This window comes from Sinohyriopsis cumingii, chromosome 9 (genome assembly GCF_028554795.1).
Source record: "Sinohyriopsis cumingii isolate HCF-2022 chromosome 9, ASM2855479v2, whole genome shotgun sequence".
NCBI classification, from domain to species: Eukaryota; Metazoa; Mollusca; class Bivalvia; order Unionida; family Unionidae; genus Sinohyriopsis; species Sinohyriopsis cumingii.
Window position 1 is genome coordinate 83,525,151 of NC_142969.1, and position 21,038 is coordinate 83,546,188.

General features: G+C 35.6%; 1 protein-coding gene across 1 annotated transcript in view; it reads left to right on the forward strand.

The window, feature by feature from the left end:
• The window catches only part of LOC149792144 (uncharacterized), a 56,556-nt gene that overhangs the window by 19,298 nt on the left and 16,220 nt on the right, over window positions 1-21,038 (forward strand). The window contains exon 4 of the mRNA XM_089969533.1: window positions 9,851-10,036. Within this exon, the coding sequence (XP_089825659.1) occupies window positions 9,851-10,036 (186 nt within the window). The remainder of the gene's footprint in view (window positions 1-9,850; window positions 10,037-21,038) is intronic.

Consider the following 21,038-nt stretch of genomic DNA (forward strand, 5'->3'; position numbering starts at 1 on the left):
ATATATATATATATATATATATATATATATATATATATATATATATATATATATATATATATATATATGTGTGTGTGTGTGTGTTTATTTGTGTATACATTTATTTATGTGTGTATATCTTTATGTATGTGTATATATTTATATATATATATATATATATATATATATATATATATATATATATATATATATATATATATATATATATATATATATGAATCAATATGTATGAGGATATGTGTATATATATAAAAAGGTCCCAAACTTGATATTAACTTATCAATGTCTATTTTTAGATTACTGGGCTTAGATCCCTCTGAGTTTGGATGATATAGATAAATCTCAAAATTCGACGAAATTGAAAGTAGTAATGATATTTATTGGCTGGCTGAGAATAAAAAAGTTGTCCCTATTGGAAAAAATAAGTTGACAAAATCCTTTATTTTTGCCAAATTGTGTTCATTCGTTTCCTTTTCTTTTACCTTATATAGAAAATAAACTGAATACGTTTCTAGTATTTGGGGTGGGAGAACCGAGGGCAAAGCGAGATTCTTGTCTAGCTTTCTTTAAGGAAAGCGGATTATATATAATTGACATGACATGACTCTTGTTTGTGTTACTTAGATTTAGACTCATATAACTGAACAAAAATGGATTGTTGTAAGAACTGGTTTCTGAACAAATATTTGAAAAATGTGGATATATACAGTTATTAAAATTAAGAAAAATACGAATAGAAATTAATCTCTACAGCAATAAAGTAAATAAGCCATCAACTGCTCAACAATGCTTGCCTCAAGATATTCTTAATTTAGTAACTATATACAGCTTTAAACCATACACCATGTGCAGAACAATCGGTGTTGTACTTATTGAACATCTTTTCGATGCATACGGATCTCCATTACGTTATGATGATTTAAAACAGCTAGAAACATTAAACATGGTTCAGGAAGTTAGTTGCACATTTGTTTACTACACTTTGTACAAAAGAGACAAAACTGGTGCTTTATGTTTATATTTTGACAACTTCATAATTTTTGCAGAAACTATGTTATATACAGAGACTTTGTATATCACAACTTCCAGATCTTATCTACTATAATAATTGTTGTATTATACAGAATGCTGTACAAAATCTGTATCCAACGTTAATAATAAAAGTGATAAATTTAAAACAAAAGAGGAAGCGATTTTGTGTGTGTTTGTGTTGTTGTGTCTAAGTAAGGGAGCATACTTATGTAAATATAAGGAGAGAAAATCTTTTCCAGGAAATGCTCAATACACACGGTCAAGTGGTGATTTAAGGGATCATGTTAAATCCTGACACCTTATGTTCAATATAAATATAATGTAAAGTCTTGGACAGAGTTCAAGACAATAACTTATGGGCAAGCAAATCAATGATTAAAGGTTAGAATAACTTCCGAGGTAGTAGGTCAATATAAACTTGAAATTCCAAAATGGGCCGGTTGTGCAGACATGTCAGACGTTTACTGAAGGAGAACTATTGATTTTAATCGATGCACAGTTTTTTTCCTGTATTTATAACACATCTTCTCTACTTGTGGAACATTTCAGAGCTATTATGACGAATTTAAGGGAAAAGTGTGGAATATATCCGATGTTAAATTTATATAAGACACAATTCTTGTGCGCTAAATTTAAACAAGAAACAAACTCCTTCGAACGTTGCAATTGACAACAATGAGTAAGGTTAGTGAACCATATTAAACAAGATATGGTGAACAACGTAGTATAATTACAACACGAACAATAATATAACGCCTATTGACCAATAAATTAAAGATGAATGAGGCAACGTTTCATGATCTATTGCGACTGGCTTAAATAGAGTACAACATTTACAACCTGAAAAACGATATGATAAGCAACAAGGAATTTATCAATGTGATAAAACATATTTAAATTCGCGATGCTACTTGAAATGGTTGCCGGTATTGCATATATATTGACTGGCGTTTGTTGATTGCCATCATTAGTCTTTTCGTACTTTAATAGTTGCACATTTTAGTTGTTAATGTTACCATTATTGTGTCTATTGGTGTAATGTTGGTGTGGTGTTCTTGTCATTGTTGTTTGGTAATTAGCTTTTTCTTTTGAAGAACGTATTAATACAATACACACTGTTTTTGATAATCTTACTGAAGCAGTCGTTCCGATGATGCTAGCAGTACTTTTGATAGTTACTGGTTGTTGCTATCAATACTAGTTTAGGTAACATTACAAATCCTTTATTGTAACATTTTAAGTATGTTCATGTTTCTTTCTTATTCAATTTAATAACTCAAATGTAACAACAATATATATTAAACATGGAATAGTAAAAAATACGTTCAATTGGTGCTGATTTATAAACGCATGTAGTGAAAGAAATACACATATCAAAACATAAACCTGCTCTTCAGTGTTTTTGATTGTCTATGGGCATTAGATGTATATAATGTCCACTCCAGTGGTTTTTAGGCTTATAGCACCCGGCTTGGACGAACCGAGTCATACCAAATACTTATATATATGGTACTGGCAGTCAGCATTAAGAGGTTAGTAAGAAATGTTTCAGGATAATTCGACTGGGTGGGGCACTACGATACACGTCTGCGGCATGATGCAGAGTGCAGAGGTGACTGAGCAAATTGTTAAAGCTACATTATAGATCCAAATCACACATACATACTATGCCTATAATATTAACTGTATAACGTTAAGGATGATTATATATATGATTAGAAACCAGTGCAGTAATTGTTAAATGTAACGGCGATTTCCTACCTTGATGTGGTGTAATGCAACAATATATGTTCATGCCATTAATGATGCTACTGTCCATTTTTGTGTAAGCTATACCTGTGGTCTTTGAACTTTACATACCCACCAAATGTTATTATGTCTTTATGTCAATTAAACACGCTAAGTTGAAATTAATGAAATTGATCATTTTCTTGCGAAACATTGCAATTCAGCTTATCAATGCAGTTCTCTTTCTAGCAAAAGGAAGTGGAAGCAAGTCATATGAAAATACGTATAAAGAAGCTTCACATTGGGTCATTAGTTCGCATAGATGACGCTGTTACAAACAAGTTTTATTTCTGGCACGCTTGCCTGCTAAAAAACTGACCGGTATAATGTTGAAAAGAAAGAATAAAAACATACCAGGAAGAATAAACTCAAAATAAAAGAATAAAACGTTGTGAAGATGATCTATATTATATTAGATGAATTAAACCTTAGTAAAATAACATAACTACAAATGCATACACTGTATAGTCCTTGTGCCAGGAGATATACAGCTTGAACCGAGTTATCAACTTCCCTGAAATAACGAATCTTATATTAATGATTGCTTTATAGTACACTGAAGTCTTTACTATATTACAAAACTTTTTGCAATAAATTGTTTTGTGCGATGAAGAGTTATTGTGTTATTTGCATAAGAATGCAAGATGATGTAAGGCTTGCATAATGCGCAAATGTATAGACAAAGACACATACATACATACATGCATACATACATGCATACACACACATACATACATACATACATACATACATACATACATACATGCATACATACATACATACACACACATACATATATATATATATATATATATATATATATATATATATATATATATATATATATATATATATATATATATATATATATATATATATATTTATGTATATATGTGTGTGTGTGTGTGTGTGATGTATTCTTAAACATGTAGGAAACGGGTGCAAGTTATTGTCAAAAAGAAAGTGAATAAAAATGCTTTCTTAACCTGTTTGATAAGATTGTAAAATTAAATGTGCATTCGCGAGCCTACTCTTTTCGACTTCGATAGAGTCGAGAGGATGATAGAGATTAAAATGACAGAATTCCCTAGACCAGTCGTGCACATATTACAAAGTCATAGTATTTGGGTACATCATTGAAACAAAGACAAACATTGTGTGTGATGCTTGCCACTTTCGTAACTTTTATTGAACATAAATGATATTAGTAAAGCAAATATGTACTATGTATTTATAGAATAATGTAACTATATGGACAAAGTCTCTACAGTAAACTGCTAAGAAATTGAACAATGTGACATAGCGTATAGTACAGAAAATTATGAGGCTGCAACCGCCGTAAACATGGTTATTATATACTGAGCAGACCCAGTCTAAATTATTTATTCAGTGCAATATAACTGTTTGCACAACATATATAAAGTAAAGGTGATAACAAATGAAACACTGAGACGAAAGGCATTATAAAACCACGTATAACCTTGTAAGAGATTAATGCAGAGGCAACCGCCTAAGCACCGAACAAACGGAAAATGAAAACAATAAACAAACATATCATTGACAAGATATCATATATCAATTATATACAGGGAGGTATGATGGGGTGGAGGTTGGAAAAATTTCTCCAGAAAAGAAAACACATCAGACCCCAGAGGGAAATTTGCTCAACTGACGCAAAAGTCCATAGCAGAGAGAATCCCTCCGCGTGCAGCCTGTGCGAAAGCATTGCGATTGATTGGGCAGAACTCGTGATTAAAACTTTAAATATATTGGCCCTCGACAGACTGGTTCTTTTGGTGACAGCAAAAGTTGAACTCCAGAGAAGTCATCATCTGGTCCGGAAGGAAGGACAATGACCATCGGGAGGGTGTCGCCATCATTATCAGCATTATTAAGACCAATACCGTTATATAGTGGAAGCCAGTGAACGAGCGCCTGTTGTATGTCAGGATGAACTACAAGTACGCCAAGCTGTCGGTTGTTGTGGCCTATGCACCAATAGACGACGCGGAAGAAGAGGACAAATACACCTTTTACGACGCTCTTCAAGCCGTTTTAGAGGACGTCCCTCGATATGACGTGCTGTTGATAATTGGCGACTTCCACGCTAAATACCATGTATTTACAGCATAACGTAACTTTATGGACAAAATCTCTTCAGTTAACGTGCTAAGAAATTAAACAATGAGACAAAGCGTATAATACGTAAAATTCTAAGGCTGCAACCGCCGTAAACATGGTTGTTATATACTGAGCAGACCCAGCCTAAACTATTTATTGAGTGCAATATAACTATCTGCACAAAAGGTGATAACAAATGAAACACAGACGACAGCCATTAAACAACGCAACTGTAGAAGCCGTATAACTCTGTAAAAGATTAATGCTGATGCAACCGCCTCAACACCGAACAAATGGAAAATGAAAACAATAAGCAAATATATCATCGACAACAATATATCATGTATCAATTATATACAGGAAGGTATCATGGGGTGCAGGTGGGAAAAAATTCTCCAGAAAAAGAAAACACATCAGCTCCAGAAGGAAATTGGCTCACCTGACGCAAAGGTCCATAGCAGATAGAATCCCTCCGCGCGTAGCCTGTGCGAAAGAATTGCGATTGACTGGGCAGAACACGTTATTAAAAACTGTAAATATATTGGTCCTTGACAGCGCGTTACACGACACATCTGACCTAAATTTATAGACCGAATCTCACCTCCTATAAATGTCCTTACGCGAGCGTAAATCGTTTAATGTAATGTGTTCTTACACACGTAGAAGAGGGGTGCAAGTTATTGTAAGAAAGAAAGTCAATGAAAACACAGGATTCTGCATTATTGACTTGTTTGATAAGATTGTAAAATGGAATGTGCATTCGCCAGCCTACTCTTTCCGACATTGATAGAGTCGTAATGATGATAGAGAGTGAAATGACAGAATTTTCCAGGTCAGTCGTGCATATATTACCAAGTCAAAGTATATGGGTACTTAACTAATACAAACACAACGTCACGTTTGATGCTGGCCACATTCGTGACTTTTATTGAACATAAATGATATTAATGTATTTACAGCATAACTATTTGGACAAAGTCTATGGAGTACTGAACAATGAGACATAGCGCAAAACGGTACGTGAAGCCGTTAAGTTTGTGCACATATCCAATTGCAGATTTGTTGATTAAGTGCTCTACGAAAAGGGCCAAACTGGTTATAGGAGCTGTGAGAGAGACCTCGGTCAAAGCAACTGATGCAAATTCTTTATATAGCGTCCAAGCCCTCTTACATGTGGTTTGTGTAGCTGGGTGCAGTACGTTTTAAGCAAATGGTCAAGCGTACTCTCTAGGTTGGCAAGGTTGTAAGAAACGGAATGCAATGACGGTGAGAGTCCGCCTATGGAGCCCTGGCGTGCAAACTGTAAACCTGCTGGCGAGAAAGGGTATAGGTGCGTCTTTTACGTATACCCTGTATGTATTTTGGTCTAAACAAGATATTAAGTTGATGGAGGGAGAGTAGAAACTTACGAATGAATTGCATGATTTTTGTGTCCTTAAATGAATGGTTATTTATGATGTCAACTAAGGCTTGATTGGCAGTGTATTAATATATACATTTATTGGATAAGTGTTCTCCCCAGACCTCAAATGCCATAACGATGGGGTAGAATTATACAAGCGTTATATTTTGATATGTCCATGTCTGATCCCAAATGCCATATAAATAGTATATGCCTAGGATCGTACCGTACAAGCAGAAGCATATGTGCACAAGTCCAACGTAACGGAATGAAGATCTAAAACCGGTTCGAATGTTTTGCCAGGCCCCAAAATCTTCTTTTACCTCTATTGTTTTTTAATGTAGTAATGCGACTTTGAGATGCCAATTGTTAAGTTGATTAGTCTACTAAGAAAAGCTCTTCCCGGCAAAACTGCTGCGCAGGCAAAGGTAAGAGTACCTTTGATGAATTGCAACTCTTTGTGAGCAATTTGTTTTCAAGCCAGATATAAAAGTATGTTTCATTAGATTGTTCTAGTTTGTCCGTGGGAAGGCGAACCTCCCTTTTCACAGAATCCAATTCGTCTCTGAGGTACGTCATGGTTGTTGACGGGGAAAATGTTTTATCCGCAGCCATAGGAACGCTGATGCCGGCATATACGGTCAGGAAGCGATCGCGCTTATTCTGTCATTGCATCTAGTATAACAAATCTTCCAAAATATGTGTCATGTGGGTTATAGACAACTTTGTCTCCGCTATCCATTGGTGAGGATTGCTAAAGGTCTCAAATATCTGGCAACTGGAACCACAACCGCCACAAAAAGCAAAAAAATAACATTGCATAGGACAAACAGGAGAGATGAAGAAAGCATTTGATATGTCTGTTTTGCCTTAAAACACCACCTACCCATCTGTTTCATAAATGTGATGGCATTATCAATGTTTTCTAATGTACTACCGATTACTGAGTTGGAATGTCATCGTTAACAGAATCTCTCGGTGGGAAGGAAAGGTGATGAATTAGTCTGATATACCCAGAACGTTTGTATTCGACTAGATACAGGTCGCTTCGGTTGCTGGCTGTATTGTGAAGATACCTTAAAGGGCTGAGAAATTGGTTTTGGGACAGCACATGAATGAGTGTCCCCCTAAACAATTGAAGGGCTTGTGCTGAAAATTGCACGAAAATCCCAATGTGGTAACTAAAACAGGCTCCCATCGGATACATTGCGTTTGTAATTTGTGAGGGATTATTTGTGTGTAGTTGTTATGACCCGAGTATAGCACAGCCTTCATGTAGAGTTCTAGATGCGTGGTACCCGATTTAGCTGCCTACTTTGCAAGCAAGTCTCTAACGTTTTCATCATAGTACCTTCAATCAGTGCGTCTCTCCTCACGTTTAAGGGCAGTTTCCATGTGATAGGGAAGAGAGGTACTAACCAGGGTATATTTTTCACATAGGACCCTAGTGGACCTGCTACATGTGAGAATCCACTGCCCTATTGTGAGTTAGTAGTTCCTAAATGTTGGGACAATGCTAAGTTCAGGACCAGCACTGTGCGTACGTAACTGAAATTTTAAACTCGCATTCAGGAGGGATGAAAAATGAATGCATGACCAGCCCATATGTTTGCTTAACTTTATCAGGGGTCAGAGTGAATGGTATGACCGAGAATCTTACATATTGTGAAAACCCCCGCCCCCCTCCCCGCAAAAAAAGATTTGGACAACGTTACCTGTATCCACAGCTATAACTGTAAGTAAAGTCATGGTTTTGGCGAAGGTAAACGTTGAAACACAGTTTGTGGACTATTTTCCGTGGACGGCCCGAACATAGTTACCAGCTGATCAAATTGGCTATGGGTATCCTGTGTAAATTGGGTAGTGAGCCTGTAGGAGACCTCTTGGGTTACAACTTTAACAAGATGGAGGTCCATCCATGCCCCTTCGCTGGATGTTCCAGGCTGAGGGTTGGCTCCGTTGGTATTGATAATGGTGCCTTCTTTCTGAGCCTCTTCACTGCCCGTTGAATTGTGAACCTTGATGGTCTGGCGCTCTCAACTGCCATTTGTAACGCCGCCGCAACTTTTTTTGTAGGGACATTCTGTAAGGAATGCCACAAAAATTGAATAATTACATAAATTTCAGTATTTTACTACGAAGCAATTGTTGCAAATGCATAACCTTTATTGTAATATTGTGAACATCACTGTTCATTGTAGTGAAATGAAGCACAAAATCGGTAGTAGTAAGAGGGAAAATGAAAGAAGGAACAAAATTTGATCATTATAAATATGATGAGTCATTGTTTTGAGGTGTGGAATGCATTATAAGACCAGTACCAACATAACAATAACAAGGCAGTGGGCCTAAATGGTCTGGGCGACATGTAGTCCATTGACATGGAGTGACATTGTGGAAGAAGAAAGCATAAATGACTAATCAAGCGTCAAGTAGTTAGGTGTGGAACCCATATACGCTAAGCATGAAACTCGTAGTAAACGTTAAACGTAAGGATCCAAGTGGCCAACATGCAGGCCACTGGTATGCAATCAGGTGGTAATCATAAAATCCAGTGGTACGGAACCATCTGTTAAACACACAAGCCAATGACACGGAATCAACTGTTAATCATACAATCCAGTGGTAAGGTACCAACTGGCAAACAAAAGGTTAACATAAAATCCAGAAATACGGAACCAGCTGATTAATGCACAATCCAGTGGTATGGAACCAGCTGGAAAACACAAGTTAGTGGTACGGAACCGACTGATAGAAAACACACGTGGAGTCGTTTGCAAATCCTATTAACAGTGTAACAGGGATAAGAAATGGACAAAGCACTCTTAGGCACTAATGTTAATGAAATGAATTTATGGAAGATACGAGAGGAAGTATATCTACACATACCTTTATGATTCTGTGGTTTAATTTTGAGTAAGAGAGAGAGAGAGAGAGAGAGATTGACTATCCTTCCCACAACCCAATACATACAAATTCTAGAATAGCGCCGAATATTAAAATCTGGGCTCAATGGATAGTCTTGTTCGGATTTCAAATGACGCTGCGATCTTTTACAGATAAAATGATCCAGTACCAATTTGACGTAATGTATAACAAAAGAAAGGTTAGCAGAATTTGTGGAATGGAAACAAGTTAATACCAGTAAATACTTAATTTTCAGGGCGAATCGTCTGGGTCGAATTCCAGGAAAAGGGGAGGGATTAACAGCGTGAACCGATAACAACGAACAGTTTTATTAATAATATTCTTTTATTTGCATAATGCACACTAAGAAAATATTTCAAAAAATGATTGAGCAATAAAGCGAAACCAGTCACACATTGTACGTGTCAGTGTTGTTTATTTTATATACTATCTCTCTCTCTCTCTCTTTCTATCTATCTATCTATATATCTATCTATCTAACTATCTATCTATCTATCTATCTATATATCTATCTATCTATCTATCTATCTATCTATCATTTATCATGTAGGAATTTCTATATTGATATCTCTTTTTCAGGTCCTAATACAGTCTCAGAATATAAGCTGCAGTTTGGATCTCTCCCATGGATAAATGCATCAAAAGAATGCACTGACAGGGGCTTACTACTTCCAAGTGTAAATAACTCCTTTTTTCTGGGAAGAGTACGGGATGCAGTTTGGTGGATAAATGAAGCAAGAATGCTCAAATTGTCTCCCATGACTGGTATATATCCCTTAAATTATTTGTTGGCAGCTTGTATATACAGTGCATGCGACACTAATGGTTAAGGGTTGGTTCTCTGCATGAAACAATCTTCTGAGGTATACACAAAAGCCCAATCTTACCCAAGAGCTGGGTGGCACCCGTTAAAATTTTTCAATAATCAAACTGGTTCAGAACATATTAATGTGTTATTCGTTGTAGACGCAGTTCAAGAGAGATTTCTTTCAGTTAATAGAAAACGCAATTAGTTTCGTTTCTGTACAAGACACTAAGATAAACTGAAGTGTATCTATTCAGGTTTATATTACTTTTTAGACATTTTTACCTATAAATAAGTTTATTTCTGAAGAAGTTGAAGCTTTCCGGCAGTTGTCTGAATGACGGAAACATTCCAAACGGAACGAAATGTTTTCATCCGCTAAAATATTTTAGTATTTGCCTTGACACAGAAACACCAGAAACAAAACATCTATTCCGTAAGAAGGAAGAACAAAATCCACAACGGTACATTACAAATTAAGAAAAATCTCTAGCAGACTTTAATACATGGAAACAAGAGAGCCACCAAATTATTTCCACCTGACAACATTTTTTTCGTCAGTCCAGTAGCATCAAAATGCCAGAAGTCAATTTTTCTTAGTTATTTCCTCTTTTCCCCAGTTTTGTTTGTAAATAAGCGCTTTGTACGTATTACAAATTATTGAAAGCAATAGTTTGCAAATAACAGATAGGTCTTATTTACAAAATATCGCTGACTAAAAAATAATTATTGTGAAAATTAAATATCAACTTCCATTCATAAGTTTTGAACAAGTTGAAATATTCAAACGATAAACTAACAAAATAAGATGGTTCTTTTAATTATGGTAGGAATTATTGCTTCATAATATTCTAAAGTATATGGTGTCGATTGGTTTAAATTAATGATGTATATTCCTATATGACGAAATAGTTTTTTTTGCGCATCATCATGTTTTTTTTGTTTTACTAAGTGCAGATGCATACTATATGGGAGCAGTGTGCTTACATAGGGAAGAATTTTCAGAAGGGCACCAGATCAGAGAAGGAAGCGGGCACAAAATTCAAACAATGGAGGCTAAATGAAACAAAACACTTATCTTTCTTCCTGGGAGATTATTTTTATTTGTCATAACTTACATAAATTTTTTACGAGTTTTCTTTTCAGAAACGATTTTAATATCGTGACAAGCGCCATATATGTGTTTGTCAAATGGGTCCGTATTGCCTAGCACCGGTATGATACATAATTTATATTAATTTATTTATTTACGGCATCATTTCATGCAAATAAAATGCTTCCTTCCTAAATATGATTTACTTTAGTACGTATTGTAAGAATTAAATAGAAGCTTAAGTACTCATATCAAAGTTGTATAAATACCTCGCTTGTCGAGTGAAGTGTTTTAGTTATATGTTTAAATAATGATTTTATTTTAACAAGTAAATATTAGGAAACAGAAATAAGTACAAGCATAAGTAGTATTCACATATATGTTCTTCTATGTGTCCAAATAAATATGGATGATCATTTTACCACTATGCTCACATATGTAAATCAAGTAAAATAAAACACGAAACCCTTAGTTCATCATAATGCCTAGAGGTAGCAAAAATGTGATAGGTACAAACAAATAATAAAAAAACTGAATGGTTCTGTAAAAAGGTAATAAAAAAACATAAAAGGCCTTTACAATTATTTCCAGTTCTAAACGATATTTCATATTGAATAACGAATATCTAAAAATGGATAATTTATTCACATATTTCATTTTTTAAGACTGAAAGTCAATATTCATTCGTTTCATGTTTGTTTACAAAACGTCTCAATTATATTACATGCAAGATAAGTTTGGATATAATTTATCAAAGCAAACGCAAACATAAAAAGTTGACTCCTTTAGAAATTGTCAAAAAGTGCCAAACGGACGTTGGCACTCAGAAAGCAATTTTCTCCGGCTACATTAATGTCTGCTAGAAACTCGTACAACAGTTCAGCGGCTACCCTCCGGAACACCAAGTAACATAAGGAAGTCATCACTTTAGACCATATCGAGAAAAAGGAAGACTGTTGTTTGCCGATGTCACTCTAAGTTGCTTGTGGGGAAATGGCACAACGAATGTGTTTAGAAAAATAGAAGCACTTGACTGAGCCTTTAAGCTTCTACTGATCTGCTTCTAAAGAAAATAAATGAAGCACCTTGACGTCGCTCGTCAGTATCTATCCATGGTCAATTACATAGAAGAATCAGAGTTTGTGCAGGAAGACGAATTGTGGAAATGTCATCATTGCTGCCGACGGGACAACCCACGCTCGCTTAAAAATGTGCGAAAACCTTACACCACTTAGGAGATTTTGTTCTGTACTTAGATACTGATAATTGCATCTACATCCTGAGATCGATTGAGACCATTTAGGAGCATGGGCGAATAAGCAACCTGAAAACACGATTCTGAGATTTGCTAGCGACGCTCTCAAAAGCTCATGACACAGATAGCAAGAATCTAACAACAACTGCAAAATCACATATTTGTACGGTTACCAACTCACAAAATTTTCAGTAGCCCTTTCATAAAATGTATCAAATCGTGTACCAGAAGTGAGTGCGACTTATCCACCACTACACTTCACTGCACGTACATGCTGACATTTGCCGGTACATGAATGAGAAGAATTCCAAGACCTCATTTACGAAAAGATACGTAGAGTTAGAAAAAGATGCGTCATTTCACACAGGCGAAAGCAAATCAGCGGTCCATGTTCTGTGATAAACTCCAGTGCGATGATGTGCCTTGCTATATTAGCGATGTCGTAACGTGACATCATCGATTTAGCACGACATAAGAACGTTACTACTAGCTCTAAATTCATCATAGAAAGTGATGCTGCGCGTGTAAGTACGGATGCAAATGTGCTGCCACTCATTACATTGCACTTTGCCTCTTTACTACTTTTCATAGTCAACTTGATACCTTGCGTCTAGCAAAATACGGAAATACGGATCTCAACCATGCCTGGACGAATTGTTTCGGGTATCACAACCATCTCATAGAAGTGAGCTCGTCAAAGAGGAATACCCGTTGATGTGACTTTGACTACTACTGCAACTTTGAAAGTCGATTCCAAACGGGCAAAGGAAGGTGGTCAAACAACTAATACTATATTATATGCATATAATGCTGACTTAGCTCCTGACCTTGATTCAGAGCCAGTTGTGGTTTCCATTAAATAAGTTGCATTATATTTATTAATTCTTTCTCAGAGTAGGATTCATAAAGTGTAATCAAGGCCATATATCGTCTCAAATAACATGATCAGTTAGGTATTTCCAGAGGATTGACCCAAATCCCGCCATCTGTTTTGCGCTGTAGCTTGATTTATTATTGATCGTTTGAGAAATAATATATCTTACCATAACACTTGAAAAGTCAGTGTTTCATATTATTACCAGATTTGTGGCGTACTATTTTATTGTTTTCAAAGTTTTCGCATTCCAAGAGACGATTTTTCCCTGGAAATACATGTGCTCTAAACTCATTCTTGGTCAAAGACAGTTATCAAAAGTTATACAGAAATCAAACTGGAATATTTTTTCCACAATTCAGCAAAGAACTGTTTACACACCAGTATGACGCTGACCACAGCATAGGCCATCATCTTCCATGTTGAATTTCATCGAGATTCGAACTTAGTTGCGTTTATGACTATTTTACTGCTAGGACTTTTAGTTTTTAATTCTTGGATTAATTTTCGATTTGATTCGTAAAGCCGTAGGTTCTTTTTCTAGTTGTTATCTTGTATTTCTAGGAAAATAAATTATTCATAAACACATAAAAGGAACATTGGGCGTTCAACGTTCTATTATATGAATTGCGGCTATAATATTTCAGAAATTTAAAATTCAACCAGTTGTTCAAATATTTTAAATCCCACGTTTTTTAAACATTTTTGGAATCTTTAGTGAGATCATTACGCTTTTATGCAATGTCATCAAAAGATTTTTCATTAAAATTCTACCAAAGAACAGTTTGACTGTATGAAAAGAGATGAATTGATTCTACTTGAAGGAAAATATGATCTTTCGGAGGCGATAGCTTCCTTAACGAAGCAAGAAATAAAAAACTATTTTGGTCCAGTATTTGGTGGAAAAGAATGTTTTGGAAAAAGTGTTTTTGTTTCGATCAGTGAGTCTGTATCAGAATCTTGCATAACAGTAAAGGAGTTAAAATTAAAATACAAGATAGAATTAGAGTTAAGAAAGCTGTAACTTCTGAAAAGTGAAGAAGAAAAACTAATGCAGTTGCAATTAGACAAACAGAAAAAAAAAACAAATGTTATTAGATAAAGGAGCAAAAACAAATGTTATTACAGAAAGAAGCCAAACAATTGCAGTTAGATAAGGAAAAAAGATATCGAAGACAAATACAGTTATAAATGAACAAATGCAGTTACAAAAAGAATACAAAGAAATAAAGTTGGAATTGGAGAAAAAGGAGAGAGAGAGAGAAACAAATGCAGTTTTAATTGGTGAAAGAGGAGATAGACAAACAGTTGCAAATGCATATACAAGGAGAGAAGAAAATCAGTTCAGAATAAAATAATGGAACTGGATAGTCAAAAGCACATTACCACTTCAAATTCAAGGTTTGATGATACAAATAATATTAGGTTAATACCACCTTTCAGTCAAAAGAAGTAGACAAATATTTCCCTCGTTTTGAAACAAATGCGGAAAATTTTAAATATTCGAGGGAACATTGGATGTGTACTTACTAGTAAAACTAGTGATATTTACAATTCACTGATTATAATGTGGCTAAGGAATGCATCTTAAAGGGTTATGAGTTAGTCTCTGAGGTTTACGGTCAAAAATTCAGAAACTATAAAAATGAAGCAGAACAGACTCATGTCGAATTCGCAGGAGAAAAAGAAACGTTATTCAATACTGCTCGTGCTGTTGACGAGTATTTCTTACCTCATAAAGTTCCTTGTGTAGGAAAATCTTCCATTCAGCAGTCTTCTGGTAGAAAAGTATTTTATCCTAATACAAGCCTAATACAAGCCAGTCTGATTTTATTCTGGAGAAGTATGAACGATTTAGAAGATATATAAGGCTCATCTGCAACATATTCCTGCATTTGACGAGCCATTTAGCAGAATAAGGGTAGATGGTGTTGGTCCCTTGCGCAAGATCAAGTCAGTTAACCAATTCTTGTTGACCATACTTTGTGCGTCAACAAGATTTCCGAGGAAATACATTTGAGGAATATTAATCTAAGACCATAGTAAATGCTTTAGTTTGTTTGATCAATTTGGCTTTTCGAAATCTGTCCAATCTGATCGCAGGTCAAATGTTATGTCTGGAAATGTTCAGCAAGTTATGTACGAATTAAGTCTTCAACAATTCAAATTTTTTGCCAATTACCATGAAAGCCAAATTGCTTTAGACAAATTTCACCAAACATTTAAAAATATGATTCAGTCATATTGTTTGATACAGGTAAAGATTGGGATGAATAGATTTATTTCCTTTTATTTGCTGTTAGGGAATCAGTTCAACAATATTTATGGTTCAGTCCCTTTGACCTATTGTTTGGACATACTGTGCGTGGACCATTGAAGTTGTTAAAAGAGAAAGTTCTGTCTAATGAAGATACTGAAATTAATCTTCTCGATTATTTTTCCAATTTTAGGTATGAGTTGTCAAATGCTTGTGAGGCTGAAAGAGCGAATCTGCATCCAACTCAGTTAAAATAATATTAAGCTATGATACAGCTACTCAAACAAAAGGAGTTTTCAGCCTGGTGATATAGTTCTGGCCCTCTTTCCTATGCCACTAAATCCCCTTCAGGCCAGTGTGGTCCCTACACATATGGAAATAAAGTAAATGATTTAAATTACATCATAAATACTCATGAGAGGCGAAAACAAAAATAACTTGGCCACATAAACATGTTAAATGAGTATATTGAGAGAGATAGCCAGGTTTATTATGCACTTAATTTAGTTGTGTCTGTCCCAATCCGTGAAGATTTATTATTTGAATATGAGCACTTATCTCCAGAATACAAATACAATTTTCCATGACGTTGAAATCGTAAATTCCACACCTGTGGAACAACCCCCATACACGATGAACCCTCTCAAACAGGACTACTTGAACAAATTTTTCAGTATTTGCTGGAGAATAATTTCATAGAGCCCAGTAAAATGACTGGAGTTCACCATGTATACTTGTTCTGAAACCAGACAAAACTTTCCGTATGTTGACTGATTATAGGAAGGTGAACAGTGTGAGAAAAAAAAAAACAGATTCATTTCCATTATCAAGAATCGATGACTGCATTGATAAAGTCTGGAATGTCAAGTATGTCACCAAATTTGAATTTCTGAAATTATTTTGGCAAATTTTCTGACAGAGACCAAAGGACATTTCAGCATTCGTGACTCCAGATAGACTGTATAGGTATAAAGTGATGATGTTTGGGATGAAGAGTTCGCCAAGTTCTCTTCAACGTTTAATGAACATGATTACCTCTGATCGAGACAGTTATCATCATCTACAACGACACATAGAATTAACACTTTGCAGCAACTCGGACATTCTTCTTTTCGGACTCACTGATGCCATTATGACAATTAATTGATCCAAAAGTGAGTTATGCCGTGCTTGTGTAACATATGTAGGACATATCGTGGGGCATGGACAAGTTAAACCTAGAGATGCTGCTGTCAAAGCTTTCTCTGAATTCCCTGTGCCTGTCAGTAAAAATAAACTGATGCGACGTTTTGATATGGTAGATACTGTCCAATGTTTCTAATAAAGTTTCTTTGCACTGAAGAATGTCAGGTGTTTCTTGAATAGATAAAAAGCACACTTAAAAGCGGGCTAGTTCTTACAGCTCCAAATTTGAGCCAATCATTTAAACTGTATGTTGATGCAAGTGATGTTGGGATTGGAGCAGTAGTTATTCAAGAAGAAAATGGTGTTGATCATCTAGTGTACTATTTTTCTAAGAAATTAAACACGCGCAACAGAAATTATTCAGCAATGGAGAAGGATCGTTTTGTTTTGATATTGGCATTACATTTTAAAGTCTACATTAGTTCAGCTCCTTTTTCGATTACTGTGTTTAGTGACAACAACCCCCTTACTTTCATCGGCAAGATGAAAAATAAAAATCAAAGACTACTATGGTGGAGATCGTTGTTACAGGAATATAATATTTACATCAGGCACGTCAAGGGAAAGGATAATTTAATAGCAAACTCACTTCACTGCGTATAGAAATGATATTTTATGTACGCTTTGTATAATTCATAACAGTTATTGTTATGTCATTTATAAACCTCATATATAATTAATATATGATAAAAAGAAAGCTTTATTATATAAATCTTTCTTTCTCTTTTTTGGGGGAAGTCTTATGTATATTTGGTTTACGCAGAATTCAAACTGGAATATTATTTTCTGTGATTCAGCAAAGAACTGTTGACACACCAGTACGACACTGACCACAACATACGTGATCGCCTTCCATTTTTGGATTTTATCAGAATTGGAACTCAATTTAATGTAGGAGTCTTTCATACTAGGACTTCTATTTTTTCAATTATTGGATTATTTTTGGATTTGATTCGAAAACCGTTAAGTTCTTGTTTTTCTGGGAAAACAAAGTATAGATGCAAGAAAACGACAAATCAACCTGTATACAGCGATGATAAAAAAGCTCCCGTAAATAATTGAATATATTCTTTGTTCAGCGAAGTGAATTTGTACTTGAATTACAAGCATGGATACTTATTGACGGTAGTTGAAACATTGTTTTATATACAAAATACAAGCCCATCTGGATTCGTGCCTGGCAGGGAACAATGAAACGGCATTAAATTTCAAAGATACCGATTTGATTAAAAAAGATAGTTTAGACAACAATGTGGAACTCAACGAACATCGAACAGAAATCAAAGCGAATGACTTAGAACTGATGATGGATCTTGTGCATTTGGAACTGTGGTTGCAAGAGAAATATCTGCTGCATCAAAATTGTGCAGCTTTCGATTTAATGGCTGATGCTGCCATTTATAAAACCATCATCGATGAAGCCCGATTTTACCTGCGCCCTGAGGAAATATTACCTAAAGTGGGAAAAGGCTTCAGTCACATTTTGATCAGAATGTTCGCCAGGTATCCGAATCGATGGTTGGAAGTGATCTTCTATAACATTGCTTCTGAAACCCGATCCAAGCTTGAAGTTAATCTATTCTAAGGACAGATACCCAACTGTTTAATCATTGCTATCTTCAACAATACAGCCCGCAACGGATATACCACTGACTCGTAAAATTCGGGCTTCATCGATGATGGTTTTATAAATGGTAGCATCAGCCATAAAATCGAAAGCTGCACTGTTTTGATGCAGCAGATATTTCTCTTGCAACCACATTACCCTTCCTCTTTGACAATATAAACCTTCTTTTTCCCATGAACTGTAAATCTCAACTCTCCAGGGAAAGTTCCGCTCCCTAAAACCGATTTCAATAATAAATAGAAAACCGCATGTACGTTTCCTCCCTGGGACCCTCATTCAGAGACTAAATATGTATTGAAATGTGTACTGGATATTTCCTTCACGTTTTTTTATTTCTATTGTCAGACTCCGTTGTGTTTGTGTTGAGAAAATTACATGGCGAAATGGGAAGACAGAGTATGTGATTGTAATAGTTTTTTGATGCTTTATGCTCCTCTATTGAACTAGCTAAAAACCGACATTTCCCAGATGAACATCTACAGCCACTTTCAAGCTTCCGAGCATTCCTTAAAAATGCATTTTCTTTACCTATCTTGTCACGTGAAGACTTGTAAGGCTATTGTTTGTATAGGTCTGCACGGTCCACTCAGTTCTCAGCAGTTTTTACACCAGCAAAGGTAGCGTCGGAAACAAGCATGTATACATGTTCTGTCACACTGGTGATGAAAACGGCCTTTTAATCATATCATACTACATTGCTGCATGGTATTGAGAACATTCCAAGAGCGATTAGTCCGCGTTCTTTGCAGATGCTGCACAGGTATAAGTACAACCACTAGTATTTCTTGGACATAGACTGAGAAGACATTTTATATTCATGAACTGGTGCCATATGAGCAAATACCAGCATTTTAGATATTTTATGGAGGCTGTCCTTTATGGACAGTTGCTGTAGTTTTACCAAGTCGTTCTAAATGTGCTGAATTTTTCCAACCACTTGTCTGGAACATTTGTCACGTTTACGCTAAATCAATAAATATTGTCCGAGAGACCAACGTCATAGAATTGTCAATGAAATACACAGTCTAGGTCAAGAAAACATATTTTCAGGAAGGTGATGGTATACTCACGAAATATTGTGCAAAGATGATAGGCCATAGTGGTATCTTTATTGTTAGCTGGTTGATTGTCACAACGATGCTTCTAATTCCTATGCTCCTTCTTTAACATTTGTTGCTCCAAATCGAAATTTCCTAATTAGTTTATATCAGTCGGATTCCGATAAATTTGAAATTTGCTTCTGAATGAGACAATTATCTCAATAATAGGCAACACAGGAACTCGTATTTACCTTTACTGTTTTATTAATTCGCTCGATATCTGTTTAATGACTTCTTCTCCCAAGTCACCATGTTAATGACTTTGTTCGACGGAGTGTATTTATTCGTTTGTGTGTCTGGACGAATATCACGGTCTCCTTTGTGCTGATATTGCCATTCTCCAGAATACCACGCACTGCGCTACAAAAATACCGTATCTTTAATATGACCGGTATATGGAAGTATTACATGGCAATTATTTTGTGAGAGTCAATTCTACTCGATATCTGATCCAGAGAATGCCACTACATGCAGCTTCGAATTTGCCATGTACATTTCCTCCCTACTTGGTAGAGTAGGTGATTAAGACTTATTTTAACGGGTTCTTATCAACCACTTAGTCAAGTTGCGTTCATTATGTAAGTTGTTTGAACTAGATTTGTCTGACCGTAGCTACAAACATGACATATCTGCGTTGCCACTGCGGACACGGTTGCTATATGCACGTATCAACTTTATCAATAACGAGGGTATTGCCACCAGGTCCTACGATATACGATGATACCCATCACGGGCTTATCTCTTATACGCTATGATTTCATTCCACGGCACTGACATTGGGTACCATCGCTTAAACAGCTTGCAGAAAATACACGTATCTAGTCTAACATCATAATGTAGGGATTATGGTTGTGCGCAGCCAATATATTAAGATTCCCAAAAGACTATAGATGGCCACTTGACTGTCTCTTTTAAATAACTGGCATCAGCACTGTGCTCTTGTTATGAAATAGATGGACGTATGGGTTTGCATCTTTGACGCCATTATTGCTTCCGTGATATTTTAGAAAAAGGTAGATGTTCGCTGGTACAAAACTAGTATAAAATGTTGTCGAATATGAGTAGCATTGAGTTGGCGCATAACAAGAGCAAACGGGAAGTCGATCGTGTGTTTGTTAAAGGCACTGTTAGCAAGTTTTATGATATTAATAAAACCGCACTTATGATGTGCTGGTTTGGAAACTCACTCTCTGATACCACTTCAACACGATATAAAGGGTCGTGGATTTCAAGTCAGGTCGTGGTAAAGAAGGGGCAACACAACACCATGTCTGCAAATGTTTCTGAAGTAACATGGAAGGTAACTGATAAAGTTTATAAATATGGTGTATAACCTGCAAGAGTTTCTACCATGTTGTCCTTTTGTTGTAGAAAAATTGAGCTTATAAGTGACACAAATGTAACACCATCAACAACATATGATGATGGAATTATACGATTTTGACCTCAAGGCGTCATGCGTCACTGTTGTTTGATATTGTTTATTGTTTAAAGACTAACATGATTTGCTGATTGATGTACGGTATTTATTAGCGACAGGTCTGAATATTGTTATTATAGTTCACACATAT